The sequence below is a fragment of the Ursus americanus genome, chromosome 13 (assembly GCF_024610735.1).
Source record: "Ursus americanus isolate L20-20 chromosome 13, mUrsAme1.1.p, whole genome shotgun sequence".
Taxonomy (NCBI): Eukaryota; Metazoa; Chordata; class Mammalia; order Carnivora; family Ursidae; genus Ursus; species Ursus americanus.
The window spans coordinates 9,840,529-9,856,534 of record NC_142139.1 but is presented as its reverse complement, the minus strand read 5'-3'; the positions used below and the strand labels follow the sequence as shown (position 1 = coordinate 9,856,534).

The following is a 16,006-nucleotide window of genomic DNA, read 5'->3' as shown; positions in this document are numbered from 1 at the left end:
AATTTCTTTGCCCTGGCCACTTTCAATACTGTATCTTTGGATCTAATATTTGCAAATTGCATTATGACGTGACATGGCATAGGTTTGTCGTGGTTGAGCTTGGGAGGGGTCCTCTCTGCCTCTTGGACACGAATGTTTGTTTCCCTCACTAGATTAGGGAAGTTTTCAGCTACAATTTGTTCAAAGATCTCTTCTAGACCTCTGTTTTTCTACACCCCCTCAGGGATGCCGATGATTCTGACATTGGATCGTTTCATTGAGTCAGTAATCTCCCGTAACCTACATTCGTGGGTGTGGATTTTTTTAAGACCATCTTCTACTTTCGTTTTCTCCTCTATTAACCCATCCTCCAATTCACTAATACGTTCCTCTGTTTCGGTGACCCTGGCCGTCAGAGCCTCTAGTTTTGCCTGCATTTGGCTCATAGAATTTTTAATTTCTGTCAGATTCGCTCTCATTTCCATACTTAGGGATTCTATATTCTCAGTAACCTTTTCCTTAATACTTTTTTCAATTCTACTCATCATTTTGACCATCGTTACTCTGAATTCCATTTCTGATAATTTGGTTACATCGATATCCATTATTTCTGTGGCAGAGGCCACAGACTCACTGTCTTTTCTTTGCTGTGGGGGGCTTCTTCTTCTTGTCATTCTGATAAGGAGAGGTTGCGGGGTTGTCCAGAGCCCAAATTATTGACTGGGTCCCAGGCCGTGCCCCTTGTTTTATCGGGATCTTAGGGATGTGGGCTTCTTCTTTAAAGATTTTATTTATTTATTTATGTGGCAGAGAGTCAACCAGCGAGAGAGGGAACACAAGCAGGGGAGTGGGAGAGGAAGAAGCAGGCTCCCAGCGGAGGAGCCCGATGAGGGACTCCTTTCCGGAACGCCGGGATCACACCCTAAGCCGAAGACAGGCGCTCAATGACTGTGCCACCCAGGCTCCCGGGTTGTGGGCTTCTTGATTTTTCAGCCTGCCTTCTGTGTTCTGGGGGAGGGGCCTGCCGCGCCGATACTCAGGCAACCCTGTTTGGGTAGAGTCTCCGTGTTCCCTGCGAGGGGGGATGGGGATGGGCACTCTCTGAGCCGGTATTTCCAGGCTTTTGTTCTCTTGCGGCTTTCCCTGGCGGTTTGCTGTGCCTCTTCTGAGAGTCAGAGCAGCAGCAGCAGCCGAATTTCAGCCTCGTGTCATAGAACAGAGGGATCGCGGCCCGTTCTCCACTGATGTTCTGGCCACTTTAACTCCGTTACTGTTGGTGCTGCTCAACCCTGCAGCGTCCCGGGATGTGCGCCCCACACCCGGTGCCCCAGCCCTCACTTCCAGGGCCGGCGCGTCTCTGTCCTTTGTGTTTCTAATGCCACCAGCTGCCAGCCGCCCCCATGCGCGCCCGGATCTCCCGGTCTCAGTCTATTTCCGGTGAGCGCACGGGGATTCCGGTGTTCCGTGAGAAGCCTGGTGGCGCGCGCTCCCGGCTCGGGGTCTCAGTCTGCTGTTTCGCGGGTTTCTCGGTCCGTGAGTCTGCCCGCTCCCCCGTGCAGGTGGCTACCGCTTCCCGGTGCCCGAACGCGGCTGCTCCCTCCCCCTTCCATTTATCTTCCGATATCTGTGCGCGGTTTCACGGCTCCCCGCTTCGTACCTCAATACTCAGCGCTGGAGATGTTCGTTTGTAGAGATCCAGATGTATCTTCCTGTGTCTCAGGCTGATTCCGTGGTTATTTAGGCTGGTCTGGTACCTATCCAGCTCGACTCAGGGGACCGGCTGAAAAAGGGGTCCCCTACTCCTCCGCCATCTTAAATCCACCCCCTGTTTTCCTTCAGTAAATACCCAGAAGTGGAATTATTGGATTGGATGGTAACTCTATTTTTAGTTTTTTGAGGAACCTTCAAACTGTGTTCTCTAGTGACTGCACCAGCTTACATTCCTGCTAACAGTACACAAAGGTTCTCTTTATTCCACATCATCACTAACACTTCCTATTTTTCTATATTTTTTATACTGGACATTCTGACTAGTGGTAGGTGATATGTCATTGTGGTTTGATTTGCACTTTTTTTCTGATGATTAGTGATATGAGTATCTTTTCACATGTCTTTTGGCCATCTCTTTGTCTTCTTTGGGAACATTGTCTATTCAGTACCTCTGCCCATTTTAATTGGGTTATTTGTGCGGTTTTTTTTTTTTTTTTTTTTTGGTGTTGAGTTGTATGAATTGTCAGATGTATCATTTACAAATATCTTCTCCCATTCAGCAGGTTGACTTTTTATTTTGTTGTTGGTTTCCTTGCTGTACAAAAGCTTTTTAGTGTGATGTAGTCCCAACATGTTTTTGCTTTAGTTTTTCTTGACTGGGGAGACATATCCAGAAATTATTGTTGAAGTTGATGTCCAAGAGATTACTGCCTATGTTTTCTTTTAGAAATTTTATTGTTTCAGGTCTTATATTTAGATCTTTAATCCTTTTTGGGTTTATTTTTGGGTATGATGTCCAGTTTCATTCTTTTTCATATAGTTGCCCAATTTTTCCAACACCATTTTTGAAGAGACTATTTCCCCCCCTAGTATATTCTTCCTTCCTTTATCATAGATTAATTGACCACATAAGTGTGGGCTTCTGTCTGGGCTCTCTATCCTGTTCTGTTGATCTATGTGGCTATTTTTGTGCTAGTTCTATACTGTTTTGATTACGATAGCTTTGTAGTACAGTTTGAAATCTGGGATTGTGTTACCCCCAGTTTTGTTCTTCTTCCTCAAGATGGCTTTGGCTATTTGTGATCTTTTGTGGTTTCATACAAATTTTAGGATTATTTGTTCTTGTTCTGTGAAAAATACTATTGATATTTTGATACCAATTGCACTGAATCTATAGATTGCTTTGAATAGTTTGGATTTTTTTAACGTTAATTCTTCCAATCCATCAGCATGACATATCTTTCCATTTGTCTGGAATTTCTTCATCTTCTATTTCTTTCATCAATGTCTTATAGTCTTTAAAGTACTAGTGTTACACTTCCTTGGTCAGGTTTATTCCTAGGTATTTTATTATTTTTGGTGCAATTGTAAATGGAATTGCTTTCTTAATTTCTCTTTCTGCTCTTCTGTTATTAGTGCATAGAAATACAACAGATTTCTGTATATTGATTTTGAACTCTGCAGCTTTGTTGAATTTATTAGTTCTAGAACTAATAGGTAACCATAGGTACTTTTAATCAGTTTTCATCACCACACAGTTCTCTTTATTTATTGTAATATTTAAAATTAGTTTAGTGCATACCTACCTATATGGAACCATGCCAGATTCAGTAAACAAAGAAAACACAAACATCTTCGTGCCATTTAGGGAATTATAATATTTTATAATAATGAGCAAATATAAAGCAGGCATTTATACAAAAGCATTAATACATGGAATTTTATAAATTGCATTTTAATGTTGCCTTATGGGAATTAACCTATAGCCCAGATCTTGCTAAAATTATTCTTATACTGGCAGATTTAAGGAACTTTTAGAAGTATGCTATTATTTCATAACAAGATCCTCCACAAGTGATAACAAAAAGGTGAATTCTTCAATATTTTACTTCCAAATTTAAAAACTTCCTATTTTTTGAGAATTTAGAGAGGTAAAAGGGAATAACTGTTAAGTGAGAACAAAAAATACTATATTTTTAATTAATTAAGATGTAGGTTTGAATCTAGATCAGATTAGAAGTAAAAGGCTAAATATGAACACAAATTCTTTTAATGGATTTTAACGTATGTTAAATATGGTGATGTATGAGTTACAAATTATATCCTCACATATTAATTTAGGTATAGAAAAATATGTGTTAATAGTATAGAAAAATATGTGTTTTTAATGATTGAAAAATTTAATATTTTCACTTAGTTGGGTTTTAAAACATTTGAAATTCTGCTTTGGTCCCTAAGCATGACATGCTGTCGTATTTTTCATTAAGCTATTTCTAGTGTCACAAGCTTGCCTCACATGGCTTTGAATTATAAGACCTATATAAAGTAAGAGAAAGGCTGATGGGAAATTAATCTATGAAGTGAAAAAATAAGGTTTTAAGTATCACTATCAATCTTGTGAGGAGTGTTTATAAATTAACACAATCTTTAGTATAAAAATTACTAATATTTTATGATCATATTTGTTTATATCAATAGTCTAAAAATTTCCTTTAAATTGAGTGATTGACCTCCTTCCTGGTCAAGTATGCATTTTGCACTTCCTGGTACTTTCTATCACAACCAGGGAAGTTTAAAGTGAGTGGAAGCATTTCTCAAACATTCTGTATTCAAAGCACAGCAGAAGGGCGGGAGAACTATCAATTCATTCATTGCATGCGACATAAAGTAACTCTAATCTGTGCCTCAGTGGGCTAAACTATGGCCATAAGAAACACTTGGTCTAAACAGCTCACTCTTAAAATCCATCTGAGCAAATGATAAACTATTCTCCATTTAGATTTCAATGTTTGATATTCTCTATATTAACAAAGTCAATGAATTGCAAGTCTATCATACTAACAATTTTAGCTAAAGTTAACAAAAATTAAGGATTCTGTCTCCTCAAATGATTCATAAGACTTTATCACATTCAAAACTTCTATTTCTTTACTCTTTTTTATAGCAGCAACTGTTACAAGTAGTACGATGCCAAAACTCTAATTAAACCTGATGATCCTTATACCCTTTAAGACCTATACATTATGATGGTGTCCCAGAGATAATGCACATATATAAATACACACAAAAGTTGGCATGCACTTCAGCAGAAATATGAAAGCACTGAAGTTCACTAACATTATATTAATAGGGACTGAATTAAATTATTCACCTAGTCACTGCTCTGGGGAAGTGGCATAATACAGTGCAAGTTAAAGGAATCCAATCTCTGACTTTAAGAAATTAATAATCTAGGCAAGCAATGTTTTCAAGAATATATAAAAATATATAAATTTAGAACACTGTAAGTATAAACCCACAGGTATTATTTTTAAGAAGAAAGAGATCCTGATATTTATGAAGTGCTTACTATCTGCAAGTCATGATATTAAGTGCTATAATAAATCAATCTCATTGACTTTTCACAAAGACCCAATGAGATAGATATTTACATCCCCATTTTAAACCGGAAACCAAGATTCAAAGCAGTTGACTTGTCCAAGATCACATAGTCAAGTAAATGGCAGAAGTAGGGACTCTACTTCTGTATTTATTGATACCAAATATACACTTTAACCATTTCACAACACTATTTACTGCACGATCAGTGAAACCTTTATTATGGGATACGTAAATGAGACATTTGGAAAAGGTTCTTTTAAAAAATACCTTTAATATTTATTTGCTTAGTAATAAATTAAGCAGCTATCTGTAAAACATACTATATTGTGGAAAAATAAACCAAATAAATACACCTCACACTCTAAGACAGAATCTGTTATTTTACTTCACTTAGTTAAATATCTAGAGACCAAATAGGAATCAATTCTTACATTATTGATCCAGAATATTTTAAAATTAGACTGCATATCATAAAATTGTGCAAAAATTATATGATTTCATACAGTGAAAACGTTTGTTAGTATCTGCAACAAAGATAATTCCTTGGGAAGTAAGTTGTTATTTCTTTCTTTCTTTTTTTCACTTGCGGCATGACAAACGGTTTTTACTATGCCTTGAACACTGCTAACAAATTTTCTTAAGAGAGGATGAGAACTTTATATTAGTTTTAAGTTCTCAAGTCAAGGTTCTATTGTGTTAATAACTTCATTATTTAAGTTTTAAGAAATATTGTTATCAAAATAGGAAATATGTATGTTCATAATATTTATATTAAAAATGTAAGTATACAAAAGTAATTACACAGTGTTAGCTCAACTTTTAAAAAATAAGTAGAAAAAGATTTAAAAGAAAAATACCAAAATGTTTCCACTCATTAGCTCTAGATGATGATCTTTGTTTTTATTTTGTTTTGCTTTCTTTTTGAGGTTCTTATATCACTGGTTTGTGCTTTTTTCCCACTTATTCAAGGATATGTTACTTTTCTAATCAGAAAAAAAAATTAACAAACTTCATCAGTTAAATTTTAAGCTCAATTTTAGATTCGTATGCAAGAATATTTTTAAGAATTAAAAAAAAAATCATCTCTGTTCAGGTTTCCCCTGTGCATGCAATAAGGAGGAGAATTATCAGGTAATACTTTTAAAACAAAAATATGTTGTCTCAAATGAAGTCTGTTTATTCATTTCTCACCATGTGCTAGCAATCCTAAACAGTGTCAGTGAGGAAATGCCCCTAAGTTCTAAACTATCTGCACCTGGGTCTATCACACCTACTCCAACTCATCCCAACCCCAGCCACATTGCCTTCGATGTAATTTAGACTATGGTCATTTCTTTTTACTATTATTAAAACAATGCAAAATAGGATTTATGTATCAGTAGTAAGAAGAATAACAAGAAACTGACAAATATAACCTTAAAGCCAATACGAAATATTCATTTAAACCATTTTTAACTTTATGTTTTATAGGGACTGAAGAGGAAGATGAAGGAGATGACCTTTTGCTTAGGTCTGTAGATGAGTTCTGGTGGTTTCCTCATATGTGGAGCCATATGCAGCCTCACCTCTTCCACAATGAGTCATCTTTAGTTGAACAGATGATTCTCAACAAGGAATTTGCACTGGTGAGCATATTTTATTGCAATATTTTCATACTATGAATTGTGATATATATCAGTGGGTTGTAAAATCAATTTACTGGGTTGAATACAACAGAAATAGAACAGACGATATCAGAAAGTGCATCACACATATTAGGGTACATATTGTTTTGTGTTACTTTGTTCAGGCTTGTGTGTGTACGTGTATAGGGCCGTGTTGTAGTATAAAATGTATTTCAAAAAGTTGATCATTGTCAGAAAGTTACCATCTTTTGTTTTATGGAAGAATTATTCTTGCACCTATGAGGAAGAAATACAGTACTTTCTCTATTGTATTCCTGATACATTATAATTACATCCCAAAAAGCATTTATAGTAAGGAGAAATGAATGGATGGATGAATCGAATCATTAGAGCAATGACTGAGAACCAGAGGTTCTCAAACTGCAGCATGTAACCTTTTCACCTAAGAGATTTTTTAAAACACAGACTGCTGGGCCCAATTCTGAAGTTTCTGATTCAATAGATCGTTAGAGAGGCCTGAGAATTTGCATTTCTAACAAATTATCAGAGGGCCCAGAGGCCAAATCCGGCCTGCTGCTTGCTTTTTCTTGTCCCTGAGCTAAGATACTTTGGATCCTTGGAGGGTTTTTTTTGTTTGTTTGTTTGATTGTCATTTTTAAATGATCGACTAACAATCAAAGGCACGATAATACTTTGTGACATAAAGGTTATATAAAATTCAAACTTTAATGAAAATAAATACAGTGTTGTTGGAATACTGCCACACTCTTACCTTTATGTGTTGTCTACAGCTGCTTTTCTCTACAGCAGAGTTGAGTAGTTGCAAAAGAGACCACATACGGCTCACAAAGCCTAAAATATCTACCTTTACTGAAAAAGTTTGCCCTCCCTGCTCTATATTAGGTAAACCGTGCATCCCTCCAACGATTTAAAGAAAAGCATTTTCTTCCCCCAGAAAAACACTCAGATGCCCATTCTCACATCTTCACACGGTGGGAACAGATAGTCACAAAGGGTATATGGATCACCCAAAGACCCTGGGCCTCAGTTAAACTATCTTAAAATAAACAGTTTTCATTTAAAATAAAGAATTAATTTGCACTGCATGATTGTTAATGTTTCATTTTTTTTTTTAAACCACATTAGGAGGCATAGACCTAAGGCCAAATGAGCACTACGATATTTTAGGAAGTTATGCCTAGTTATTATGTTAATGGTTCACCATTCTTTCCATCTCTAAATCCCCAGACCTGTGTCGGATCTGTGCATAGTATCCTTACGAGTAAGTGTGTGTACTGCAAAAAGCAATTAAGACCATGGACACAGGTACCAGAATGCCTGTGTTTAAATCCCGACCTTCTGTCATTGGCTTCCTTGATCTTGAACAAAAATTACTTACCCTGTGTCTCCGTCTCCCTATCGGTAAAAATGAGGATAATAGTAACAACTACCTCATAGGACTATACTGATACATATTTGAGGATATGATATATATTTGAGGATACATGCTTAGAGCAGTGCCTGCAATACAGTAGGCACTCAATAGGTGTTAACCAATTATGATGTTCCAAAATCCAGACAAGTACGCAGTTATGTTTTGCTGTATAAAAGCCAAATATTTTTTTAAATCACATAACTTTCAAGAAATGTCTAATAAATTTTGTACTATTTCATAGCATTGTAAAATTAAGTAAATATTCCCTTTTCAAAAAATAAACTTACCTTGAGTAAGCATGCCGAATTCTCTCTTTGCAGTTACCTTGATAATAAACTGTTTATCATTTTACTTAAACCTCCCCTACCTCACTTTCACTGTGAAGGCTTGCTTTTTAAGCATGTGGGTTATATTTCATAATGGTTGATTTCACCTGTTTGTATAATTTCTTTTTTAAAAAAGCGATGCCAAAAGCACTGGGAAAGACTCAGATGTAATTGCTTTGTAATGAAATGTTGAAAGCTATTTAGAGTTCATTCAGAGCAATTACATTTGTTTAGTCAGTGTGGCTAGATGCTAGACTGAAGCCCATAAATACATTTTGTAAAAAATAATCTTATTATATGTTGCATAGGCAAAAGATTACAACTAAAATGAGGTCTATTAAACACACATACTGAAATGACATTGCTCTTTTCCTTCTGGAGTTCACCTCAAAACTTCCTAGGACTCTTCAAGCAGTGACATTCAAAACCCATCTTTAGCTGTAAACATAGGATGACAATAAGTGTGTTGTCCAGATAACCAGGGAATGTATTTCTTTCCTATTAAATTATTATCTTTCCACATCCAGATGACACTTCAAAGCCATCAACAGTATCAAGATGGGATAGAATAGCAGAAAGCTCTGCATGAGATATTGGCAGGCTATATTTTAGTCCTGACTGCAAGTAACAAGTTCTAATACAGCTGGCATCTCATTTAATGTCTTCATGCCTCGGTTTCCACCCCCGAAATAGTAATGATTTCTTCTTTCATTCTCTTAAACACAAAGTTTTTAGATAATTAATTTACATCAGCTCATCTGCCAACCAAAAGCACTAGACTGGATAATCCACTGATCGATTCCATTTCTAAAATTCTGTGATCATTGAGAACATCGCTCCACAAATCTGTAATGAACATCTTGAAATACTCATCTACTTGCAATTGAAGCAATTATGGAAAGACATTTTCAAACTAAATGACCAATTTAAACTGAAAAAGTCAAAAGTGTTTAAATCTCTTTTTTTTTTTTATTCCAACCTGATATTCTTTGGTAGGACCTTGGCTGTCAGAGGGGTTATCAGTCAAAAGCACAGTTATTCTCACACCTACAAAAATGATTCAAATGACATGTTAATAATTTTATATTGATGTTTCAAAAGCAGTTAAACAATCAGAATGGTTTTATTTGTAGTGTTTGTCCAAATTCTGTATGGATAGAGTTCATTTTCTGTTGTAATATGTCTAAAAATCAAGAGAGAAATATATTGCAACACTGTTTCTTTACTGTTTCATCATTTTAGAAGAGCTTTCATTACTGTAAAGCATTGCCATTTCTTCTTTTTTTTGTCAATAACATTTTTTATTGAAGTATAGTTAGTAGTGTTATATTAGTTTCAGGCGTACAATATAATGATTCAACAATTCCATCCATTATTCAGTGCTCATCACAATAAGTGTACTCTTAATTCCCTATATCTATTTCATCCATCCTCCCAACCACCTCCCCTCTGGCAACCACCAGGTTGTTCTCTGTATTTAAGAGTCTGGTTTTTTTTGTTTTTCTCTTTTTACTTCATTTGTTTCTTAAATCATTCATCTGAGTGAGGTCATATGGTATTTGTCATTCTCTTCCTGACTTATTTCACTTAGCATTTTACCCACTAGTCCATCCCTGTTGTTGCAGATGGCAGGATCCCATTCTTTTCTATGGCTGAGTACTATTCCATTGTGTATATATACCACACCTCTATCCATTCCTCTACAGGTGGGCACTTGGGTTGCTTCCATATCCTAGCTATTGTAATAATGCTGCAATAAACATAGGGGTACATATAGAGGGGTACTTTTTTTAAATTAGTGTTTTCATTTTCCTTGGGTAGATACCCAGTAGCAGAATTGCTGAGTCATATGATATTTCTATTTTTAGTTTTTTGAGGAACCTCCATACTGTTTTCCACAGTGGCTGCCTTAATTTATATTCCCACCAATGGTACACAAGGGTTCCTTTCTCTACACCCTTGCCAACGCTTGTTCTTTCTTGTCTTTTTGATTCTAACCATTCTTACAGTTGTGAAGTGGTATCTCATCATGGTTTTGATTTGCATTTCTCTGATAATTAATGTTTTTGAACATCTTTTCATGTGTCTGTTGGTCATTTGTGTCTTTTTTTGGAAAATTGTCTATTCAGGTACTCTGCCCACTGTTGAATCAGATTGTTTTTTTCATGTTGAGCTGTATAAATTCTTTATGTATTTTGGATGTTAACCCCTTATCGGATATATCATTTGCAAATATCTTCTTCCATTCAGTAGGTTGCAATGTTGTTTTGTTGATTTCTCTTGCTGTGCAGAAGCTTTTTATTTTGGTGTAGTCCCAAAGGTTTAATTTTGTTTTTGTTTCCCTTGCCTGAGGAGAAATATCTAAAAAAAAAAAAAAAAAAATGTTTCTATGGCTGATGTCAAGGAAATTACTGCTTTCTTCTAGGAGTCTTATGGTTTCAGGTCTCACATTTAAGTCCTTAATCCATTTTGAATACATTTTTGTGTATGGTATAAGAAAGTTGTCCAGTTTCATTCTTTTGCATATAGCTGTCCTGTTTTCCCAATACCATTTGTTGAAGAGACTATCTTTTTCTCATTGCATTTTCTTGCATCCTTTGTTATAGATTAATTGATCATATAATTGTCGGTTTATTTCTGGGCTCCCTAATCTGTTCTATTGATCTGTGTGTCTATTTGTGTGCCAATACTATACTGTTTTGATCACTACAACTTTGTTCTTCTTTTTCAGGATTGCTTTGGCTAGCTGTAATCTTTTATGTTTCCATATAAATTTAGGATTATTTGTTCTAGTTCTATGAAAAATGTCATTGGTATTTTCATAGGCATAGTATTAAATCTATAGATTGTTTAGGTAGTATGGATACGTTAACAATATTGGTCCTTCCAATCCATAAGCACAGAGTATCTTTCCATTTGTGTCATCCTCCTTTACTTTTATCAGAGGTTTATAGTTTTTGGAATACAGATGTTAAACCTCCTTGGTTAGGTTTATTCTTAGGTATTTTATATTTTTGGTGTAATTGTAAATGGGATTGTTTTCTCAATTTCTCTTTCCACTACTTCCTTATTAGTGCAAAGAAACTCAACATTTTTCTGTATATTAATTTTGTAATGGTAATTCTGTAATTTGTGTCTTTACTCCATTCAGTTATCAGTTCCGATAGTTTTCAAAGCACTATTATTTCTAAATCCATGCACATTTATGTATGTGGTGTGAATGCATGTGTGTATATATAGGAGGTTATGTGTATGTATATGCTTATCCATGAACACATGTGTATACAGTGTATGAATGTGTTTATGTGTGCATATATATCTGTGTGCATGCCTATTACATGAACATATATGCCATGTGAGTGCCTGTATGCTTGTATATAGGTGTATAGGTGTTAGTTGAATGGTAAGTATAGTCGACCAAGATACATTAATTATAAGATACTAAACTTGTATGGCAGTAGGGAGGGGAAAATATATTTTGATTCTTTCCTTTAGTAAACTGTACATTTTTTGCTTTCCATCTTTTTTGCTTGACCATCTCACTAACTAGAAGCAATGCTTCAAAGATGACAACAAACAAAAGCTGTTTTGCTTGACCATTTTGCTTGACCATCTCACTAACTAGAAGCAATGCTTTTTTGCTTGACCATCTCGCTAACTAGAAGCAATGCTTCAAAGATGACAACAGACAAACAAAAGCTCAAGAGAATGGGAAACATTGGCTAACATTAAAGCACTTGATGAAAATGTTACCAAAAATCATTCCTGACTTAACCCACACCTCTCTTTCAAACCTAGAGAACAAGAGTGCCTGTAGCATAAACCAGGATTATTTCTTTTTATTTCACAACAGATTTGTGGAGAAAAAAAGAAATTAATACATATCATTTTGTTGTTTTAAGTTTTGTGTATAGACTCATTAACATTTTCAAATGAATGAGTCCCTTCAGTTCACTAATAGTAGTAGTAGACCATAAATATCCTGAAGGGAAAAAAACAAAAAACGAAGAAAACTTGTCTTCAGTGATAACTTTTCAATAATTATATATTTTTCTTGACATTTTGTTAAATAGTCATGCATCTTATTTATGAATAAGTAAGAATTCTTGAAATAAAGGCGTAAGTTTTTAAATCTACTTTCAAAATGCTACACATATTTATGAACTCTGTATATTTTTTTCCATACTTAGCTTTTCTGTTAAGAAAAATGCTGACATTTAAATTGTTCTCATAAAAACTCAGGCTCATCAAAGAGTAACTATGGAAAATCTTTAAGTATCACTTATGTAGAGGATTTAATTAAAAAAATAAAATGAGTGTAATATTGGAATTCATGGCACAAAGATATAAAACAGAGCTGCCTTTCAATAGTTGCTATGCTTACGTCTTTACTAAATTACGCAGCATACAGACTTATGCTGTACAACAAATACAAAATATCAAAAAACCTGATAATTATAGTTAATAGGGTGTTTCAAAGATAGAAAATTTAGAGAAGGTAAGAATATTAAGTAGAAAATAAAATTGTGACCAAATATTGACTTAATGAAAGTTCACAAGGTAGCAAATAATGTATTTTGAACGTTCAATAATGAACAAGGCAGTCTGTGAACTCAGCAGAATAGATACTCACATAAGCATGAAGCATTTAAATAAAATATAAAGAGCAAAACATCCAAGCATAGACAAATTTGAAAGATTTTTGGCAATCGCGTGAACTTTTGAGAGATTCTGAACTTTTATAAACCTAATCTCAGAAATGAGATCCCATTATTTTTACCATACACTACTCATTAGAAGATAGTCATGAAGTCCAGCACATCATTAAAGGGAGGGGAATTCAACAAGGTAGCGAATACCAATAGGCAGAAATCATTGGAAGTCAAAAGTTGCCTTCACATCTAATTAGAAATAAGGGACATAGGGTCTCCTGTATGATAGAAGTCACATTTATTTCTTCACTAATTTGAAAAATATTTGCATATGAACTAAACCATTGAACTCCAAGTCTTTATTCTGAAGGTTAATGCCAATTATATCCCACTAAGCCAAAAATATTGATTCATCTAACACTTCTCTTTTTTTCATCCAATCCATTGCCTTTAGTTGAAAATATATTTATGGCCATTGAATTCTTATCACCTCTACTACTAAGTACTTAGTCTAAATTATAGTTGTATCTTTTTTTATCAGTTTTATTGATGTTGATATTAACATATACAATTCATCCATATAAAATTCAGTGATTTTTAGTATATCCACAGATTTGTGCAAACTTCACCAGAAAGAACTTTAAAACATCTTTATCACCTCCAAAAAAAGTCTGTACCCATTAGCAGTCATTCCCCTCTCTCCAGCTCCTCCAACCCTAGGAAATTATTAATTTACTTTCCATTTCTATAGATTTTCTTATTTTGAACATTTTATTTTATATAAATGGAATAATAAAATATGTGTGTGGTCTTTTATGATTGGCTTTTTTCATTTAACAAAGTGCTTTGAGGTCATATACATTGTAGCATGTATCAGTACTTTGTTCCTTTTATATCCAAGTAATATTCCATTGCTATGTTTATGTTATATTTTATTTATCCATTCATCAGTTGATAGACACGTTTCTACTTTTTGGTTATTTTTTATACGTTGCTAGAAACATTCATTTGCAAATTTTTGCATGGACATATGTTTTCATTTATCATTATACTTACCCAGGAGTGGAACTGTTGGGTCAGTGGTATTTCTATGCTTAACATTTTGAAAAACTGCCAGACTATTTCTAAATTGTCTACACCGGTTTACATTCCCACCAATAGTGCATAAGGATTCTAATTACTCAACATCCTTGTCAACCCTTGTTATTAACTGTCTTTTCCATTGTAACTATCTTAGTGGGTACAAAGTGGTATCAAATTATGTTGTGATTTGCATTTCCCTAATGGTAATGATGTTGGGCATCTTTTTATATGCCTCTCAGCTCTCATATATCTTCATTGGAGAAATGTCTGTTCAGATCTTTTCTCATTTTTTAGTTGAGTTAGTGACCTTTTGTTATTTACATGCAAGAAATTTTTGTGTATTCTTATACAAGTACTTTATCAGACCTATGATTTGCAAATATTTTCTCCATATGTGGATTGTTTTTTCACTTTCTGAACAGTGTCTTTTGAAACATAAAAGTTTTTAATTTTGATAAGGTCCATTTTATCTTTTTTTGTGTGCCTTTTACTTTTTGCATCAACCCTAAAAAGGCTTTGCTTAACCCAAGGTCATAAAAGTGTACTCCTATATTTGCTTCTATGAGTTATATAGTATGAACTCTTATGTGTGGTTATGTGATGCACTTAGTTAATTCTTTTGTGAAGTACAACTTCATTCTTTCACATGTAGATACCTGGTTGTACCTGCATTATTTGTTGAAAAGACTATTCTTTCCCCCACCAAATTGTCTTGGTACTTCTGTCAAAAATAAATTGACTTTAAATGTAAAGAAATATTTCTAGACTCTTGGTTCTATCATTTATCTCTATGCCTGCCCTTGTGCTGGATCTCATCATCTTGATTACTGTATATTCATAAGTTTTGATATTGGGAATCGTAAGTCCTCCAACTTTGTTCTTTTCTTTCAAAATTGTTTTGTCTATTCTGGGTCCTTTGCAATTTCATATGAATTTTAGAATCAGCTTATCAATTTCTGCACAATGGCTAGCTGGGATTCTGACAGATAGCATTGAATCCACAGATCAATTTGGGAAATGCTCCCATCTTAACAATATTAAGTCTTCTGATCTAGGTACATGAGCTGTTTTTCCATTTATTTAGGTCTTCCTTAGTTTTTTTTCAACAATACTTTCTAATTTTCAGAGTTTGTGTTCCACATTTTGATCAAATGCATTCCTAAGTATTGTATTCTTTTTGATGCTATTGTACATGGAATTGTTACTTAATTTCACTTTCACGTTTATTTTTATAGAGAGAAGTACAATTGATTTTTGTATATGGATCTTTTAACCTTCAGATTTGCTGAATTCATTTACTAGTTCTAGAGTTATTTTAGTGGATTCTTCAGGATAATTTGTATGTAAGATCTTATCATTTGTAAATAAAGATAGTTTTACTTCTTTTCTAATCTGGATACATTTTATATCATTTTCTTCTCCAATTTCCTTGGTGAGAACCTCCCCTATAAGGGTGAATAGAAATGACAAGCACAAAAATCCTTGTCTTATTCCTGAACTTAGGAGGGAAGCATCCATTATTTCACCATTAAGCATGATGCTAGTTACAGGTTTTTTGTATATACCCATTATCAAGTTAAAGTTCCTAGATCTATTCCTACTCAGTTGAATATTTTTATTATTAAAGAATGTTGACATTTTTATACATTTTGAGGGAGGTTTATTCAGTTGATTATGTTTTTCTGTTTATTTTATTGATATGATGTATTGTGTTAATTTGTTTTTTAGATGTTAAACTAACCTTACATTCCTGATAAGTCTCAGTTAGTCCCGGTGTATAATGCTTTTTATATTTTGCTGAATTTGCATGTACAT

At 34.3% G+C, this 16,006-nt stretch overlaps 1 protein-coding gene across 1 annotated transcript in view; it reads left to right on the top strand.

Moving 5' to 3' along the window:
- Window positions 1–16,006, top strand: part of NDST4 (N-deacetylase and N-sulfotransferase 4) — a 239,291-nt gene that overhangs the window by 112,090 nt on the left and 111,195 nt on the right. The window contains exon 3 of the mRNA XM_045798645.2: window positions 6,541–6,695. Coding sequence (XP_045654601.1) covers window positions 6,541–6,695 — 155 coding nt within the window. The remainder of the gene's footprint in view (window positions 1–6,540; window positions 6,696–16,006) is intronic.